The sequence below is a fragment of the Lacerta agilis genome, chromosome 4 (genome assembly GCF_009819535.1).
Source record: "Lacerta agilis isolate rLacAgi1 chromosome 4, rLacAgi1.pri, whole genome shotgun sequence".
Lineage (NCBI taxonomy): Eukaryota > Metazoa > Chordata > Lepidosauria > Squamata > Lacertidae > Lacerta > Lacerta agilis.
The window spans coordinates 25,591,236-25,610,237 of record NC_046315.1 but is presented as its reverse complement, the minus strand read 5'-3'; the positions used below and the strand labels follow the sequence as shown (position 1 = coordinate 25,610,237).

The 19,002-nt window shown below is 40.9% G+C and overlaps 1 protein-coding gene across 11 annotated transcripts in view; it reads right to left on the bottom strand.

Moving 5' to 3' along the window:
* FRY (FRY microtubule binding protein) overlaps positions 1-19,002 on the bottom strand; it is a 170,483-nt gene that overhangs the window by 15,638 nt on the left and 135,843 nt on the right. For 8 of the 11 annotated variants that reach the window (XM_033146473.1, XM_033146462.1, XM_033146465.1 and 5 more), the window contains exons 44-54: positions 17,030-17,637; positions 16,566-16,663; positions 16,297-16,467; positions 14,334-14,474; positions 12,940-13,122; positions 11,830-11,991; positions 11,206-11,280; positions 9,498-9,668; positions 4,687-4,695; positions 2,365-2,565; positions 878-1,039 (exon numbers count right to left, since the gene is read on the bottom strand). In XM_033146473.1, coding sequence (XP_033002364.1) covers positions 878-1,039; positions 2,365-2,565; positions 4,687-4,695; positions 9,498-9,668; positions 11,206-11,280; positions 11,830-11,991; positions 12,940-13,122; positions 14,334-14,474; positions 16,297-16,467; positions 16,566-16,663; positions 17,030-17,637 — 1,981 coding nt within the window. The remainder of the gene's footprint in view (positions 1-877; positions 1,040-2,364; positions 2,566-4,686; positions 4,696-9,497; positions 9,669-11,205; positions 11,281-11,829; positions 11,992-12,939; positions 13,123-14,333; positions 14,475-16,296; positions 16,468-16,565; positions 16,664-17,029; positions 17,638-19,002) is intronic. The other 3 variants (XM_033146464.1, XM_033146469.1, XM_033146472.1) reach the window with 1 other exon arrangement.

Here is a 19,002-nt window from a genome sequence, read left to right as displayed (position 1 = left end):
CAACCCCAATGCAACACAAAACTTAAAGAGTGAAATGCTTTTTGCATACAGTGAAAATCAAAATTTAGCGGAATGTAGCTAACTACCTACTTCTCTGAGACAATTTCTACTGCCATTACTGCTAGGTTACACTTCATGTGCAGCAACGAGTGCTTTCTCCCATAGTGCCACCCATTTTTTGTTCCTGCTTTTTTTTTCTAACCCTGCGCCATCATGACATGCCTGCAGCATAAAGCAATAGTGTTGACACTTCACTGGTGCAGTGTTCAAAATGTCCCATACAAAGCACTTACTTAACACGGCAGGGTTCTGTCTGCCTCTAGTTTGACTTACCAGCTCTGTCAATATTCCTCAAATAGAAGCATTTCCTAAAAAAGTAAGCTACAGAAACAAATACATGGTATTTCTATTAAACTTTTACCAACCTTTGATAACTGTGTCCCTGGCATGCTTCGTTTCAGGCAGCTACACAGAGCAGCAGCATTTACATTCTTTTATTTACCAAACTCAGTGCATTACTGTAATCAGCATTCTGAAAGTAGACCAAACAGGCAAGAATGGAGCCCAAGGCAGGCAGCTGCACAATACAGCGCCCACATTTTTTGTGGGGGGGTGGGGGGGAATGGAATTCATGCTTCCACCCACAGGACTTTTTTTTGGTACTGCTGTATTAAAGTTGGTGGAAGGGTGAAGCTGGCAATTCTGAAGTCTGAGAAACTCTTACATTTTAATCGACACTAATTATAGCTGGACATGCCGAATCAAAGTGTACAATCTGATGTAAAGCAATAAAATTGGACATTTTAACAGACAAACACCATATCCCAAACCACCACTCCCTCTATTTAATAAAATTGCTTAGTTAAAATTCATTCACCTTTGAGCCTTCAGACACCTGGAGATTATTCATTTCAGGCAAAGAGGCATTAAAACTGGAAGTTCTTGAACTGAAAGTAGGCGGAGCTGTTGAAGATGCTTCACATGGCGTGGAAAGAGAGTCAATGTGGTTTGTGTCCTCAGAAGGGGAAAGTGTCATGATCTGTTAAAAGAAGGAACAAGGCTAAGGCTAAAGGCTGGATGGAATTCCTCCTGAAGCAGCGACACTGAAATGAAACGAGAGCTTCACAAACTCTTGCACTGCTCATTTTCAGTGGAGTGTGCGCAAAGCAAATTGGTGTGGATTTTGCCCAGCAAATGACACCATTTTTCTATGAAGAGCCTCTAAATAATAATATTGAAAATAATGTAATATTCTCCACTAGTGATCACGCAACAGTTTAAGCTTGTGATTTTATTAATTCCATTAAGCCTTCTGTGTATACTAAAATCTGTTTTAAAAAGCCTATTCAAGGTTATTGTTTTCCTTCCTTTTTGATGTTTTGCCGAAAACAGAAGTTACATTATCAAATTTGGGGGGGGGGGGTTTCTAGGAGGCCATTTAACTGAATGTGACATATAGTAACAAATGGAATAAAGACCCATTTATCATATTTGATATTTTCTGTATGCAGAACTTGCCTCCAACAGTGCAATCCTATATATGTCTACTGAGAAGTAGGCTCAACTGGATCCAATGCAGCTTACTCCTCAATTACTGCCTGAATCTTTTTATGTTTGTCAACTATGAAAAGAAAATTAAGAACGTACTTACTTATGTAAGGTCTAACCCTTTCTGTGTTGCTAGCAATCAGTTTAAGTGTAAGAATTGTGTGTGTGTGTGTGTGTGGAGTAAAGGGACCCCTGACTGTTAGGTCCAGTCGCGAACGACTCTGGGGTTGTGGCATTAATCTCGCTTTATTGGCCGAGGGATCCAGCGTACAGCTTCCGGGTCATGTGGCCAGCATGACTAAGACACATCTGGTGAACCAGAGCAGTGCACGGAAACACCGTTTACCTTCCCGCCAGAGTGGTACCTATTTATCTAATTGCACTTTGACATGCTTTCGAACTGCTAGGTTGGCAGGAGCAGGGACCAAGCAACAGGAGCTCACCCGCCGTGGGGATTTGAACTGCCAACCTTCTGATCAACAAGCCCTAGGCTCTGTGGTTTAGACCAGTGTTTTTCAACCTTTTTTGGGCAAAGGCACACTTGTTTCATGAAAAAAATCACGAGGCACACCACCATTAGAAAATGTTTAAAAAATTAACTTTGTGCCTATATTGACTATATATAAAGTAATTTTTCAATTTTTCCCACGGCACACCAGGCAACATCTCGCGGCACACTAGTGTGCCGCGGAACAGTGGTTGAAAAACACTGGTTTAGACCACAGTGCCATCCGCATCCTATATATATATATATATATATATATATATATATATATATATATGTAGCTTCCAGTAGCCTATAACTTAACTACTTACTAGTTGTGACTGTTCTAGAATTTGACTTGTTGTTAGGTCTTCCTCCTCCGATGACTCATCTGAATCTTCATGGTTTATTTTGTTTAGGCTGGGTGTACTTCCTGAAAGCTGGCTTTCTTCCAGAAGCTGCATATCACACTTGTCCAGACTATCAAGAGAACGCCTGCGTACTCCCCAGTTGAAATTGTCCATGCTTTCACCCTGCAATCACAGCATTGGTTTGTTTTCTCTGCCACAACAAATCTCCACCCCCAAAAGCTTTATTTAGCAACATTTCATAAGGTCAGTAAGGATTTAAAGAAAGATAGACTTTTAGCTGCAAAATTATTTTTCATTTAAATTAGCAATATATGAATAATAATACATAAATATGAATAATCCAGAAAGATGAAGCTATAGCAATTCCTAAAGGGAGCCGGCAACATTCTGGTCAACAAATCCCCTCTTCACCACCCAAAAAGCTGGCCCCATGTCAACTTTTGATCTTCAATGGGGAGATGCACTTTGAGGACCATGGGGCAGCCACACCCCCATTTAAAAGTAAATGGCACCATCCGCTGAGCAGCATTTCTGTCCACTGAAATTATCGCAAACTGTTGGAACAGCAGCAAAATTGTTTTCATCGATTGCTATTTTATGCATTATGTGTTTGTGAAAAGAGCACAATAGCAAACCTCAGGCAAAATATTCCAGGTTTTCTGTACGACACACATGAACACAATACTCAAGTGCAGAGTGAAGGCAGAGCTAACACTTTCGATTTAGCATGCACAATGCAAGGTGTCAAATCAGCAGAGCCTGCGGTTTTAATTCTGCTTTTGCTTTACAGATTAGACATTAATTTCATAGGTACAATTTTTTTAAAAAAATTAAACCATTTTATTTTTGACTTTAGTTTTTTTTTAAAAAGAAAAAGAAAAACAAAGACATGCTCTGTTTTATTCCTAGTTTAGGTTTTACAGCACAATCCTATACTTGTTTACTCAGAAGTAAGTTCCACTATGTTCACTGGAACTTACTCTTTAATAAGCATGTTTAGGATTGCAGCCTCAGCCACTGAGGCATGCCTGATTCTGGAAATGAAGCATGAGTATTTGTGGGACATTTTTGCCAGTAATATGCTTACTAATAAAGCAACATTTAAGATATTGGCGGGTAGCACTGAAACAAATGTACAAACCCAAATTTTAATGTTTCAGTAAAGATGGGGGCTGGTAATCAGATCTAACTATGACTTCCGTCACAAACTCCAATTCCTCAGGCATGTTTGGAGAGGAGGAATCTGGGTTTCACCGTAAAAAAACTGACAGTTGTCATTATTGCATTTGCTCAAATGTAAACCTTTTACTTATTTGAGCATTTTAACATTGGAATAAGGGAATGCAGTAATCCCGCAACTTATCTGGGGGGTTACGTTCCAGAGATTGCACCTAAAGCCAAAATCGCATATGGTCAAAATCCATTAGGTGGGATTGCCAAAGTTATTTTCCCTGGACGCTCACCCCCTTTCTATTTTTTTTTTTTTACACATTTGCCGTGTGTGTAAAGCTGAACGTGCACATGTTAAACGTGTGTAAGTGACAGGGGACGCTCTCAGCGCTACCTGGAAATTTTGGGAACTGGACCTGGGAACCTTCTGCACGCAAAGCAGAATTGCAGCCTTTCTCTATTCCTGTTAAATGTCTGGAATTGGCACAGAGATTTAAGCTGGCAGGAACTCTTAAGCATTACCATTAAAGACCTCAGTTTTGTTCAGCAAGAATCAAGCTATGCAATTCTATGATTCTATATAAAAATTGAACTCTCTTTTTGCACAAATAGCTGGAATAAACACGTACATATATCCATATATACAGTATGTTTTTTTTTAAAAAAATTGAAAGACCTAGCCACAATGATATGCCACTTAGAACCTAGTCAAGGTTCAAAGATTGCAAAGAATGGGAAAAGCAGATGAACAGGCGAGTCCCATTCACCCTAGGCTCCTATGGGAGGCAAGGCAGAATATAAATTGAATAAGTAAAATAATAAATTTTCTTTTAATGCAACATTATGGGCTTTCACCAGTGATTTTTTGATTTCATGGATCTCACTGTGGGCGAGATCTGTGAAACCCACCTTGAGATTTTATAGTAGATTTAACACTTGAATCAGTTCTTCATTCTTTAGAACTATAAAACATTTCTAAAGCATAGCAAGAAGTGGAACCCCGTCAAACACATAACACACACACACACACGCTGAAAAAGCAGAATATATCACAAGATACAAACAAGGCATTACATCTACTAGCACATGTGAGTTCAAATAGCATTATCTTACCTGAAGTTCCTGAATAGCAGATATAACAAATAGGAAACAAATAAAGAAAAGTATTTGTAAACATACTTAATTTAAACACACTCTTTATAGACATTTGCCCTACAATCTAAACGAATGCTACCAAACTGATAAACTTATCCCATCCTGTAACTTTACAGAAGCTTAGAAATACCATGATACTGTACTGATTTCACAAACTAATTTTAAAAATACTGAATCGTGGCATCTGGTGACTCTATAGACAATCTTAATCAGAATTAATCTGTGCATGATATGAACAAGATGGAAAACAAGGTATGGAAAAACGGTATTAGCAGTTCTGAACACTATTCAATTCCCATATATGTACAGGAAGTTCAGATCTACCATGTCTAAATTATTGGTCTAAATGAAGTCACTGAAGCAGCAATCCTATACCAATTTACCTGGAAGGAAGAGCCATTGAACTCAATGGGACTTATTTCCATGAAGGATTGCACGGTGAAACAAATAGTCACCACTTCTGTCTAGCCGAAAGTTGCTTCTATGTTTTTAATTGTTTTAAAAGCTATTTGTTAAGGCATTTCAGGGCAAAGACATTAAGATTCAATAACAGGAAACACGTTACAGCACTGCCTAATAATACTGCTATTGTTCAGAATGAATGTGTTTTTCCATTATATACTCCACTTTTGAAGGCTTTATATCTTCAAAGCAATCATTCCAGCCTGGAGCTAGCCTGTTCCCTACATGTAAACTCTGAATACGGGTCACGAGATTCAAACTTCCCATGTGAAACCTGGAGCGGTTGAGAGGACCCGCGGTATTTCAGACACTGTACAGTTAACTAAGTCCCCAGTTTGAACTATCTAAGTAAAGGAGGAAGCCCCTCTGCTATTCCCATTCAGATTCCTGACAGACTAATTGCTATTCCTCCTAAAACTAGTGGGTAAACAACATTATATTTTTGAGAGAAAATTGGTGTATTTTTTTTAAAAAAAACATCTTTATCCGTTTGCATAGTCTTATGACAAAATAAAATAAAATTAAAATAATTATGCACGAAATGCATTCACAGAAATGGGATGGCCTGTTTATAACCCAGAGAACTGCACCAAAACGTGCAGACAAAGTAGGTATAACGGCTCCTTTTGTCCACCTCGCTCCTTTGTTCACAGCAGCAAACAAAGCTGTGTGTCTGAATACTGCAGATAACCAAAGTGCATGTGCAAACACTGGCTGAAAAGCAACTGCAGCTTAACTATGGTTAAGAAATCAGCAGTATTCCGAACCCATATTAGGAGGCACAGTGGCCATGCCTGCAAGTAACAATATTCATTATTTATTTATTAAATTTCTACACCATCCTTCATCTGAGGATAACAGGATGGTTTACAATATTAAAGAAACACAAAAAATGCACAACATAGTAACAAACAAAAGCAACCTCCCCCCCCCCTGTTTAAAAGGCCATAGATTATTTAATTAGTCAAAGGCCTCAGAGGAGGGGAATGTTTTTGCTTGGCGCTTAAAAGGTACGTAACAAAGGTGCACCAGGCAAGCCTCCCTGGACAAAGCGTTGCAGAAAGGGCACGTTAAACAATAAACCATGGTTTGGTGCTACATGGCTGAGTCTCAGCAAACCTAAGCAGATTGCCAGACCCAAACATTTCCTCTCCCCTTTCCTCTGGCCTAGTAGCTGGGGGGTGGGTGTAGATTTCTGCCAAATTTAGTTTCACTTTATTAGCATAATTTAGAAATCTGCCAAAGCAAGCTCTGCTGTGTTTCATAATATACCCAAACGAGGGGGTTACAAAGCTGACGTACTAAACTACAGAAAGTTTGCTTTAAACCAAGATGCCTGGTTCAAATGCAACACTAAGCAGAAATTCTTTAAAAGCAGAGAACAAACTCAGATCCTCTCTTACCATATGCACAAGGGAAGGAAGAGAAAAGAGGGGCAAATGCATGGAGATGTATCACGGCTGAATGATGTAACATACATGGAAAACTCTAGCACTGTGCAATGTGGTACAATGGATTATAACAATACATTGCCGTAGTATGTTAATACATTTCGTTAAGTACCACTTAGAAGCTCGTTTTAACTCCTTAGAAATTTAATTTGGCATTAGGTGGCAAAGAAATTAATAAATAATTTAGGATTCCTATAGTATGAGGCTCTACTTGTGCAATGGGCTCCCCAGAACCCTGGAGCAGATTTTGAGGGTGTGTGGGAAGCTGAAGGGAAGAGGAGAGGGAAGCCCTGTTGCATGAGCAAAACAGCAGCACCATAATCTCTCCATTTGTACAACTGATTTGTGGCGACCAGTGTTATGCCTGTAGTATAACAAACCAATCCATAATTCCTCTTTAAAAGCTATTTCATAAAGTTTATTAAAAACTGGCTTCTGGAAAAGAGACAAAGTAGGACTTTGGAGTCTCTTCAGGTGAAAGCAAGGGAAGTCTTACTCATAGCAAACCCCTTTGTCCACAGTGGACCATACTGCTGAGTCAACATGCATAGGATTTCACTACAAATGGATTTAATACCAGTCTGAGCACAGATTTTAAAACATGCAAACCAAAGATCTATTCTCACACACTAAACTGAGTTAGTCACACAGGTTTTAAAGAGAATATATTAAAGAAAGCTAGGATAGCATTAGCTTAGGTGGAAATTGTTTCTGATTTCCCCCCTTGAAATAAACAATACTTACTTTATTTCTTAATCATATTTATATATGTTTATTGCTGTCCTACTTACAACCTCTTTAAGCAAGTACCATGATAAATCAATGCTCCTCTGATAAGACATCTAGTATGCTGTTGCTTCTTGTATTGTTTGCTAGCTCTATCTTAATAGAATTACTGGACTGGAGCTATTAAAGGGCTAATATAGGACAGCCTTCTGGAGCTATCTCAACACCTTTGCCAGCAGCTTGCTGTTCTTCAGTCCTGAAGGAATTTGCTTCTGGAGTGACTGGCTACTTATTTGAATACTTTTTTTTTTACTAGTTTAATTGCTGCTTTATCCAGCTGTTGCCCCACTGTATCCATTCTGTATCGCAGCTGAGCCGCCTAATTGACTTTACTCATTAAGGTGCACTAAGGAGTTTCATCCTTCAGTCAGCCACAGCCCCACACCTCCAACTCATTTGAATGCAGCCCACAAGGCAGGTTGGCCCTCCAGCTATTGCTGAACTACAACTCCTACCATCCCTGGCCATTGGCCATATTTCCTGGAGCTGATGGGAGTTCTTGTTCAGCAATATCCGGAAGGCCAAAGGGGATCTATACACTCTTGCTGCTCTACTCCAGGTGGACTGCATTTTTAAAAGTTAAAACAAATATATCCCTACATATAGAAAGCTAGCCTTGTGAATTACTGTTGACCTGCCCCTGACACCCCAGTGACCTCCACCCCACCTTGGCCCTCCTCCTCTTGGTGACCTCCACGTAAAGAAGCCAGATAAGCAACTCTGCCAGCTGCTACTGCCCAGCAGATCACAAGTTGGCCTGGGACACGCTCTAGGGCAGGGGTCAGCAAGGTTTATTTTGCCTGGGCTGGATTGGTCCCACAGAGATCCCTCCATGGGCCAGATCGCACCTGTGCCCACGATTTTCGGCATCTGGGCAGACACAATTTCCAGCTCTGCGGAACCAAGTCCCCACGCCGTGCTGGTTTAGTGCAGCATGCGAGCAGGCAGCTCAGTTTGGGGGCGGCTCATGGGCTGGTCAAACGACCTCCGTGGGTCGCTTCCGGCCCATAGGCCTTAGGTTGGTAACCCCTGATCTAGGAGAATTTATCTTTCAGGTGTAAAGAAAAGAGGGAGAGGTGGCATGCGAATACCCTTGTGGATGAGAACCCCTGTCCAAAACGGCCCCTCTGCTTTCTGGCCCTGTTTCCCCTCTTCCTCACTAAATTGCCCTTTTCCCTACGGATCAAAGGATGTGGCAGCGCCTTGCCTCCACCAGCCCCTAACGCTGACGTTTTCTCCAGTCAAACAGACATAATTATTCCCAGAGGGAGCAGATCTGCATTACCAGTAAAATGCCTTACCAAAAAAAGAAACAAAATGAAACAAAAGCAAGGCGTTCCAATACCCTTCAAGTATATGATGTAAGCTGGATAATATGCCCTCGCAGCAACTCCGGTCAAAGACAAACTGACAGGCTTTTACCTGCCAAGACCTGATTCCAGGCCCTCGGGCTTCTGTTTTTCTCCTACGAGAGCTGATGAGAATCACTAACACCATAGAGTGGAGCAGAAAACAGCACCGGGGCTTTTAAGTGCTGGGGATTTCATCGCGTTTGTGCTGCATAAACATCACATATGCACATAACACACATGCATGGGCCTATGCTTAGGTTTTGGGAGAGCACTGATGAAAGCATCTGATTCTAAGGCTATTTCTTGTGCAGCGTTTTTCATGAAATTCAAAGCATGCATTCTGTTAATGATCGGGCATGTCACGACATTTGGCTGTACTGAATCTTTAAATTTTTAATGCACGGAAACCTTAGTATCAGTACAAATCACTAAAACGTTCAGCCCTAGTCTTCTGTAGCACGCATTAAAGCGTGTATTGAGGGTTTGTTTTTGTTTTTTAAAAGAAGCATATAAAGAGAAAAAAGGTGTATGTTTAAGGAAGGGCGTGGTAACCTGCCGAAAGTTATGCTATCGCACTAACACTGTATAAATATTTATCGTTGCTCAGCTAAGCCTTTGCTAGAATATAAAGAGGACATTATTTACTGTTGGGGGAAGTGCTAAAATGTGGCTTAATCTGCAGTAAGAGCAAAGTTTGTTCAGAGAGAATGTACCATACCTCCCCGTCCTCCAGCTCCACATCGAGGAAATCGAAATCCCTGAAGACTCTGAACTGCTGCTCGCTGTTTGAATCATCCATGTTCTCTTGCTCGCGGGCTCCGTCCTCTGAAGCCACCAGGCTCGTCTGGTGCTCAATTAGATCCAAATCTCCACATGAAGAAAAAATCACCTAAAATTCAAGAGGGATTTTTCTATTAAAAACAAAACAAACTCTTTTCTCTACGACGCTCTTTTGTTAGTCTAATGGGCTTTTCAGAAAGCTGTACACACCTAATTCCTTCAGTGGGTATTTTTAGAAGGCTCCTTTTTATTATTTATGTTGGACAGGTGCCTTCAGATTAAACTCGTACTAAGACGCAACTTTGAGCTGCAGGAACACGTCCAAGCTACCTCCTAATGGGTGCAGATTGATGCTTCCTTAGTATTTATATGCATTTATGGGAACAGAATGCAACTGCGGGAAGGGCACAGAAAAGGGGGTAAGCCAGCCCTTTTGCTTCTCGATTGTTACAAGGGAAAGCATGCAGATAAATTAGGATGTGTTGCATTTCAGCTGTTATTATTTACAAATATGTTTGAACTGCATCATTCCACAACCATAGCGCTAATCGTGCTTTTCCGTCAGTGGGGGCAGTTTATTTGTGGATTGTGTCCATACACTCTTAGATGCAAGAGAGGGTGGGGGGTTGGGGAGAAAGTGGGAGAGAGAGAAGTCTGTCTGCAACTGCTTCTTACAGCTGATTTTCTACAGTTACTGATTGGCATCAGTTTTAGCAGAGGAAATGGCAAAATAAAAAACTGGAGGGTAAGGGCAACCCCCCCACGAACAAATAAATGCAGCATGTATTTGAACTTGGGGTGGGGGAGTGGGCAGGCAGACTGAGAAATGTTAGGCAGATGATACAGATGTACTACTAGATGTGTCACCTGTGGAAGACCTGACTCATACTCTGAGACCCATATGTTTAGCTGAAAAGGAATTCCAACAACCAGGGTTTCATTTCTACCCTACCCTTTTATTTCCTATTTTGTTCCCATATGTATCAGCCAGAATGGACTTTGAATTCGTGTGTGTGTGTGATTGTTTTATTAGTTGAATATAAGAACAACATATAATCAAATAAAAGCAATCAAATGCAGTTTCCCCCTAAACTTTGAATTCTTAAATTTCTAAAATGTTCATGAAGTATAACGGTCAGAGGCAGATAGTCACAATGCCTAAATGAACAGTTAAGTAATTCTGAAACGAGTTAGCCAGCGAGCCGTATCTTAACAAAGCCATCAGAGAGATAATTTCTTAATAAGGGGAGTGGGTAGGTTGGTGGGTAGACACATTATTTTATTTTATTTTATTTTAGTTACTTAACAAAATTTATATACCACTTGATTCTGGTAAAACCTCTACTGGCTAGCAAGAAGTATTATAGTGGTCAATAAAGAGCAGTTAAAAACAATTAAAACATGTAAAAATAATTAAAGTTAAACAGTAAAAGAGATTAAAACACACCAGTATCTACATGTATGGATAGGCTTGCCTAAACCAACAACAATGTTTTTAACCAGGCACATCTATTGCTTGCGTTTGGCTGAGAATCAGCATTCATTATGGAAGGGTCATATCATGCCAGCAAACGGAAGATAAAATTTAGAGCTGTACCTTTAAATTGTTTATGAATAAGCCCTAGAAGGAGAAATATGAGACTTACCGAAGGGTTTTTGCTCAGGCCGACTTCTTGACCACAAAGCGTAAGAACGTGCACTAACTTTTCTTTTGTCCTTTTCTTTTTTTCAAAAGGGGGAAGAGAGAGAGAAGAGGAGTTTTAGCAATGCCACACATTTCAGAGCTCAAATCATAGAAGAAAAAATAGGGAGCATTTAACAGACACTGAAAGCTCCACTCCTGATGACTCCTAATTTTAGCCAAACTGTGGTCTCTTATAATTTCATATGGATGAAGTTTTTGTAGGTGTTTTAGAAAAATTTTTAAAAGCTCAATTCCCTTAAACTGGGCAGGCATTTTGTTTACTTATAAAAATATTTATATATTGCCCTCCCATAAAATATCAGGGCGGTGCTTCAGCAACATTTTAAAAAATTAAAAGCAATACAAAACCATTTTTTAAATGATGGGCTACTCAAGAAAAAGTTAAACCACTACATAGGCCTGTTAGCACAAAAAGGTCTTCAAGAGACGCCTGAAAGTCAAAAGTGAGGATTGTCTGCTGAAAGTGTTCCACAGCATAGGGCTGACTTCTGCTTGAAGTCAGTCAGGTCTCTGTAACACGGGGGGACAACTGACAGCACTTCTCCAGATGATCCCTAGATTTTACCTGAGAATACTGAGGCCTCTTCCAGCTAACAGGAACAAGGACATTGGAATTAGACCCAGAAGATGTTGAAGAAGTGCTGCGGGTGACAGGCATTATTCTAGGCTTTCCATCCCTGCCTGAAGAACTCTGTAGCTCATCATATCGTCTCCCAATAATTGGAGTCTTAAAAGAAAACAATGAACAGTCTTTAGCATTTTGAACGGCTTTACAGTAAGAGTTTTTTGACGCTGGACCAGACACCCACGAGACGTGGTGGACTTTCCTTCCTTGGAGGTTTTTAAGCAGATGTCGGATGGCTATCTGTCATATATGGTTTAGCTGAGATTCCTGCATTGCAGGGGGTTAGACTTGATGACCCTGGGAGTCCCTTCCAACTGTACAATTCTATGATTTTACAATTCTATAAGGCAGGGCTGAAAAGCACTCCCCAAGCACCACCCTCTGGAAACCACCATCCAAATAGGACCAGAACCACCACAAAACAGTGGCACCCACCCCTAACTCAGTCATTCCAGAAGGATACCATGGTTGATGGTATTGAAAGCCACTGAGAGATTGAGGGCAATTAACAGGACACATTTCCCCTGTCCGTCTCTCTCAACAGAGGTCATCATACAGGGATCAGTTTCTGTGTCAAAGCCGGGCCTAAACAGGCTCATTCTAGAAAATAAGTCTCCTCCAAGAGCACCTGGATCTGATCTGTGGCAACCTGCGGCAACCCTGGATGTGGTTTGTCAAAGAAAGGGAGATTGGCAACTAGTTGGAAGTTACTTAGATTCTCCAAATCCAGGGAGGGTTTCTTGAGGAATAGTTTTTACCACTGTTCCCTTTAATCAGGCAGGGACCGCCCCTCTCTCACAAGGAGGCGTTAATCCCCCCCCCCCCCGCCAGCCACCTGTCCCCTCCCTGCTATTTTTTATCAGCCAGGAGGGGCAACAGTCCAGAGTGCAAGTAGTCAACCACACAATTCCAAGCACCTTGTCCACATGCCTCATTGAAACCCGTGTTTAAGATTATGTGTTTTAAAAATGATACAGCATTTCTATTTGCTTCAGCTTTCATAGGGGCAAGCACTGGACATGCAGATTTATTGCGACGAGAATCTAGTACCTCAGAAATATCAAAATGGAAGTCTAACGTTTTCCCAGGTAGTTCTTTGGAAGCGTTGTTCCACACACGATGTATTTCCATTTTTGAAAGATCGCTGTGCTGCTGGTAGGAGGGCAAAACCAGGCTTGCTGAGCGCGAAACTACCAACTTCAATATATTTAGGGCTTCTCGCCAGTGAATGCTCTGGAAACAATTTTTCACAAATATATAGCATATTATATATTAAGTGGGAACAAAATCTACGAGAAGAGGAAGAACATCACACACAATAAAATTACTTACTGTTAAATAATAATGCTAGTTTCAAATGTAATACAGGTTTGACAATATATACACAGAATGTATATATACCACACATAGTTAAATGAGAATATTATAGTATGTTAACATCCTTTTCAGACCATGAATTAATTCTCCAACTGAGAATAAAGAGGACTGAATCAGCTTTGAATATTTTTTTCTGTAACACTGCTATTTAGGCACAGAATTTTACATTCTTACATTCTTGCCTTTTGTTGAAATCATTTCTAACTATTGTGTTTCCAGCGGAAAGCAAAGAAAACTTGGGTAGTATTTGGACAGGAGTCTGATTTTATTTCAAGTATAATTTAATTGCACAAAAATTTCCCTGAACCAGGACCCTTCCTCTGAGTGACAGGTTAAGGATTTGTTAATGCAGCATATGGAGGGGGGAAATGGGATCTGGAGTGCAGTGATAACTGCAGCACTTTTGCCTGCTGTCTGTGCTCTCCTTTTCCTTTGCATTACTCCTTGCAGAAAAATTCCAAATTGTCTGGAAACATGTATCTCAGAAGCAGAATGGATCAGAGTAAATGCATGCTATCCTGGGTGTGAATTCTGCAACTGATTCTGAATGCAGAATTTGGATTTAATGTCTACAGAAGTTGGAACTGACTGAAACAGCAATGGTGGACTCTGGAGTTTCAAATTTCAGCAGCACCCTGTGCAACGCTAAGATTCGCTGCCCCCCGCCTCTCACGCTCCTTTCTACAGCATTGTTGTGGCGTCCCCTGCAGCACGGCACCCAATGCGGCCAAACTGGCCATGCTACCCCAAAACCACCTCTGGCTGCAGCATACGTGCAGCAAATCAGACACAATGTCAAAGCATAGCTTGGCACTATGTGAACAAGCCTGTTCTGTGTTTTCTCCTCCACTTCCCCAAAACTTACCACTCTCATTTCTGATGTGACAGTCTGCCACATTTCAGAGGAAAGGTTTGGCTTGCCACTAACTTAGGAGTGAAAGGGGAAACTAGGTTACATGAGGCCTTTATATTTTATGTGAGTGCATATAAATCCTTTTCTAAATGAGCAAATAAGCACTGGTTGTTTTTTTTTTATACAAGCTCTATGAGGTGAATGCAATACTTACCTGCACATATTTTTCAATGGTCTTTAACACCTCCATGTTAAACTGTTTTACGGGAATGCCTGATAGGTCCATATAACTAAGAAGACTATAGATTATCTGCAAAAGGGACTGTTGCATGCTGGGAAGCCCCTTTTCCAGCAGCTGTGAAAAAAAATAAACAAAATCACAATCCTTAAATAAGAAACACACCAGTTTTGCTGTTACAGAGGTAAAATGGTGAGAGATGTGGGAGGAATTCAACATTTCACTTTTCTAATCATTCCATCAGTGCTAGTGTTTCAGTTTATCTGGTGGAATAACCTCTCCTCCCCTCCCGCCTTGCACTGTTATGGGTGTTCTCCCACTCCCAGGGAAGATTTGGGGAATGTAGCAGGTACATGGTGTGAGTGGGGAAGAACGTCCCATTGCACTAGTGGGACTTGTTGAAATGGCTCCCGCTAGTACACCTATTTAGTTGAATCCAGCTCCTGGATAATAACTCTGAAGATCATAGGTTAGAATCTTGCACATTAGTGCACTCGGCTACATACAGATAATCTATTTCGTTATGGAACTCAGATGCAACGTTCTGAAGGAACTCACTTTGCACCAACTTTTACAATAAAAAATTAACCTATGGAACCTAAACAGGTTAGCATCCTCATAGTTCATTCTCTAAGCCAGCCTACCCACAACTTCCTTGTTTAGCCTTCATCCACCATTGCTAACCTCTGGCCATGTTGGTGCTTCAAAAGCAAATGTGCTAACTTTCAAAAGCTGGTGCCATTACTGCTTTTTAAATTTCCAAGGAGATTTTCAGATGTTTTCTTGCATCTGTTTTGTATGTCCTTCAAACAAACTTGAGCGTCCAGACCCAAGTTGTGGAAAGGAATACCAAGAGCTCAATATTTATATAAATCAAAATAATATAACACTTGGTAATGCTATTCTGGTTCTCAGTGAACAGTCAAAGGAACTATCATAGCAATTCTAATGCATGGGGGGAAAAACTCACTTGTGTATACATTCCTTGTACAGTCCAGGATGATAAATCAGCATAATCAAAACAATGCTGTAGGAGAGGCAAGATGACAGTTTTTCTTGCACTCCAATGATAGAAGCAAGGAAACTCTGGTTTGTTCAAAAGAGGCTGACATTTTATCAAAAACTGCACATCACAAGGCTCTGCCAGGCATAGGCAAACTCGGCCCTCCAGATGTTTTGAGACTACAATTCCCATCATCCCTGACCACTGGTCCTGTTAGCTAGGGATGATGGGAGTTGTAGTCCCAAAACAGCTGGAGGGCCAAGTTTGCCTATGCCTGGGCTATGCTTACACTGAAGTAGATTCCAAAAAGAATGCAAGTTTATGCAGAAGTCAGTTCCATTTATTTCAATGGAAGTTATCCCCAAGTAAGTTTCACAAACCCTTTAGACTTGATTAGTCATAATCCTTTGTTTTGTAAACTTTCATTGCACACTGTCTCTCTCTCTCAAACAGTTCAGAGAAAGAGAGCATTTCTGCTGTTTATGTGTGTGTACAAGAGAAGGTGCCTCTGGAAAACAGGTTTATTGAGCATTCATCCTGATTTGCTTGCACGGAGGTTATACAATGTCTGCTGTTTATTATACATTTGTTCTAATTTATTTATTTTTAATGGTTTATTTATTTATTTTTAATGGTTAATATTTTTAATGGTTTATTTATTTTTAATGGTTAATATCTGTTCTCAGAGTCTCCTGGGGGAGGCATTCCTAGCCTTTGGGCCAATTATATTATTATTATACACACACCTACACAAGTACACACACAAATACACAGGAATTCCTTCGCTGAATATTTGGGAACATAATGTGCAACCCCTAACCAGAACTAAACCCAATTCACTTCAATGGGGCTTACTCCCAGATAAATGGGTTATGATTACAGCCTTAGGAAAGCTGCCAGTAGAAGACAGAAATGGACTGAGTAGTAGAAACATACCTCAGCTAAATATGTAACCATGTTCAGAGTAGTATCAGCAAATGTTTCATGAAGGTAACGGCAAACGACGTTGACCCAGGTTGCACAGTCTCTTGTGTAGCTGTGAGTTTTATAAAGAGTCATGACGTGGGCTAGGTTTGACAGCTTGGGGTTCTTTTCTTCTAGACAGACCTGATGACATATAGGGAACATGAAAGTTATGTTAACAGCGATCCAAAAACAATCCTGGGATTTAATTAGACCTACGATGAACTGAAGACAGATGGTACCTGAGCAATCCTCTCTGCGATATCCTTGCAGAACTGATTTGGGCCATCAAAGTGCTGAATTAAATGAGGCAGGAGGCACAAAACATTCAATGGAAATCCTGGCGCACACAAAAAAGTAGAAATTTGAGAAGGCACGAACAATACAGATTTCAAACTGTACTTCATGCTGTCATAATAAAAACATATATACCTCCACTTTAAAACATCCTGTATTTACACAAAAACGTGTCAAGCGCATGCAGTGTGATATTATTTTAAACGCACGATCCTCTTTCTCCATCCCCGCGACGGTAAGGAAATGCTACCTTTGCATATTTGGAGGATTGGTTTCTTATATGCAAAACATAATGATTATTATCGATTGCTATGAGGGACATATTCCTTATAATAGATACTTGGCCTTTTAGCTAAAAATGCAGAAGAAACACAATCAATCAATGAAACAAAACATCTAGCGACTTTACCTATGGCTTGGGAGGAATCCACCATGGTCACTCGTGAAACCGGGGTCAACAAACTGAAAAGCTGCAGCGTAAGGTCCGTGGTGGTAAGGGAAGTGAAACCTTTAAGCAGCAGCTGCTGGAGCCCTGAGAAATCTGTCCATTTCAACTGCCCTTGCAGCTTTTCTAGCTTTTCTCTGTTTTCCACTTTATCCAGTGGCAAATGAACAAGCAGCTTATTCAGCAACCTCAGCGCCATTAGATATTCAAACTCAAAATCGGATTCCATCAAAGCCACGGCAACCCAGAAGATGGTGGCTAACAGGTTCGTAGGGTTGTTAATATTGTTAGGGTCTGTGAGGCTGTCTTTTAAAGAGGACGAGCTCCTGGTTTTGGGGGAGAGGCCCTGCTGAGTGCAAGCCTGTATCCTGTCAAGGGTGGCACTGCGAGGAGGGTCAGAGGATCGGTCCACATCCCCAAACTTTTTTGGCACTGAGAAGCTCCTCTGGTGCCTGCTGCGCTCAGCAGTTGCTGTATTGCCACCTGCAGCACCTGCATTGACATTCAGCTGCCCTGTACTCTTCCGATTTGCGGTCAGCTTTGAACTTGACATTAAATCCGGTGATGACGAACTAAGCAAAACAAAACAAAACAAAAGTTACTGGGCCCAGTACCTGGAGATCCATGTGAACAGGAGCTTCCCAATTCACCTCAACAGTAAAGAATGCCTCACTCATGCAATCCCACTCCAAATGCAAAACACTTCCCAGCAGTCAAGTCAATTCCTGTTCCTTTTTTTGCTCTACATACAAATAGGAGCACTCATATGCACACTTCAGAGTCACTGGATCCAGACGAAGGCATTAAGAGCAATTTCGGAAGGCCCAGTTCTAGACTTGGGGTCTCAGTGTACTTTGTATTATGGAGATAAAGCTTTGCCACCTTTACACGATTTGCAGAAACACAATACACTGAGGGAAAGGAGCAAGAATGTGCAAGTATGTTAACTATTGAAATTTTTATAGATTCGAGAATTTTAATAGAGGATATGGTTTACCTGAGTGCAGAATTTGTGGGGGTTTTTTGTTTTTTGTTTTAGTGCACAATATACACAGCCTATATCTCAAGAAGATATAAACCAAAAGGAAAATATGGGTAAATTAGATGCAAATAGAATTTGATGCAATCGTTGGCAAACCCAGCCACAAGGTGAAGACTTAAATAAGCATCTAGTGGGCAGGCTTTGGGTTGTGGTCTGCAGTGTAGCTACAAAAGGCATAGATGTAGGAATTTTTTTGCTGAGAAAGCTGGCTTGGCCCAGGAATGAGCTCCATTCCTAGCTGCTGGGTAAGTCTTCCATTAGTCCAGGAGGGAGATGCCTGTATATTAACTGGACCCCCATTCTGAGGACTTTTGCTGCCTGCCCAGCTGCCAAATAAGGTTAGGCTTTTAGGTAAGATAATATACTGGGCAAGCTTCACATAGAAGGGGCAGGTTAGCAGCAATCTCTCCATGGCTGCATATATGGAATGAATGCATGCAATCTAACTTTTCAGTTCTCCACTTTTCTCTAACAGGTGATAGGAAATGACATCCCTCCAAGGCAAAGTCTGCCTTGATTAGATTGGGAGGACTTGGACAATGCCTCGGAAAAAGCAAATCAAACAAGGACAACACAGACAAACTGGGCTCTGTACCCCATCATCCTCCACATTCTAAGAACCATCACCACAAATTTATTAAAGGGGAGTAGAGGAATGCTCATGAAAGAGTTGTGTCAGAGATCTGTCAGCGCAGACACACAGCCTTGACAATATGACACTGAGTCAAAGCCAAACACGGCCATTCATGTGGCACCCAGCAGAATAGTTTCCTCTGTGGGCCATTTAAATAAAATGCCCATCCTTCTGCTGTTTGAAAGAATTAGTAAAACTGCTGTGATTGATGACACAATGGGAACAGAGGTCACCATTGCTGGGAAGGAAGGAAGGAAGGAA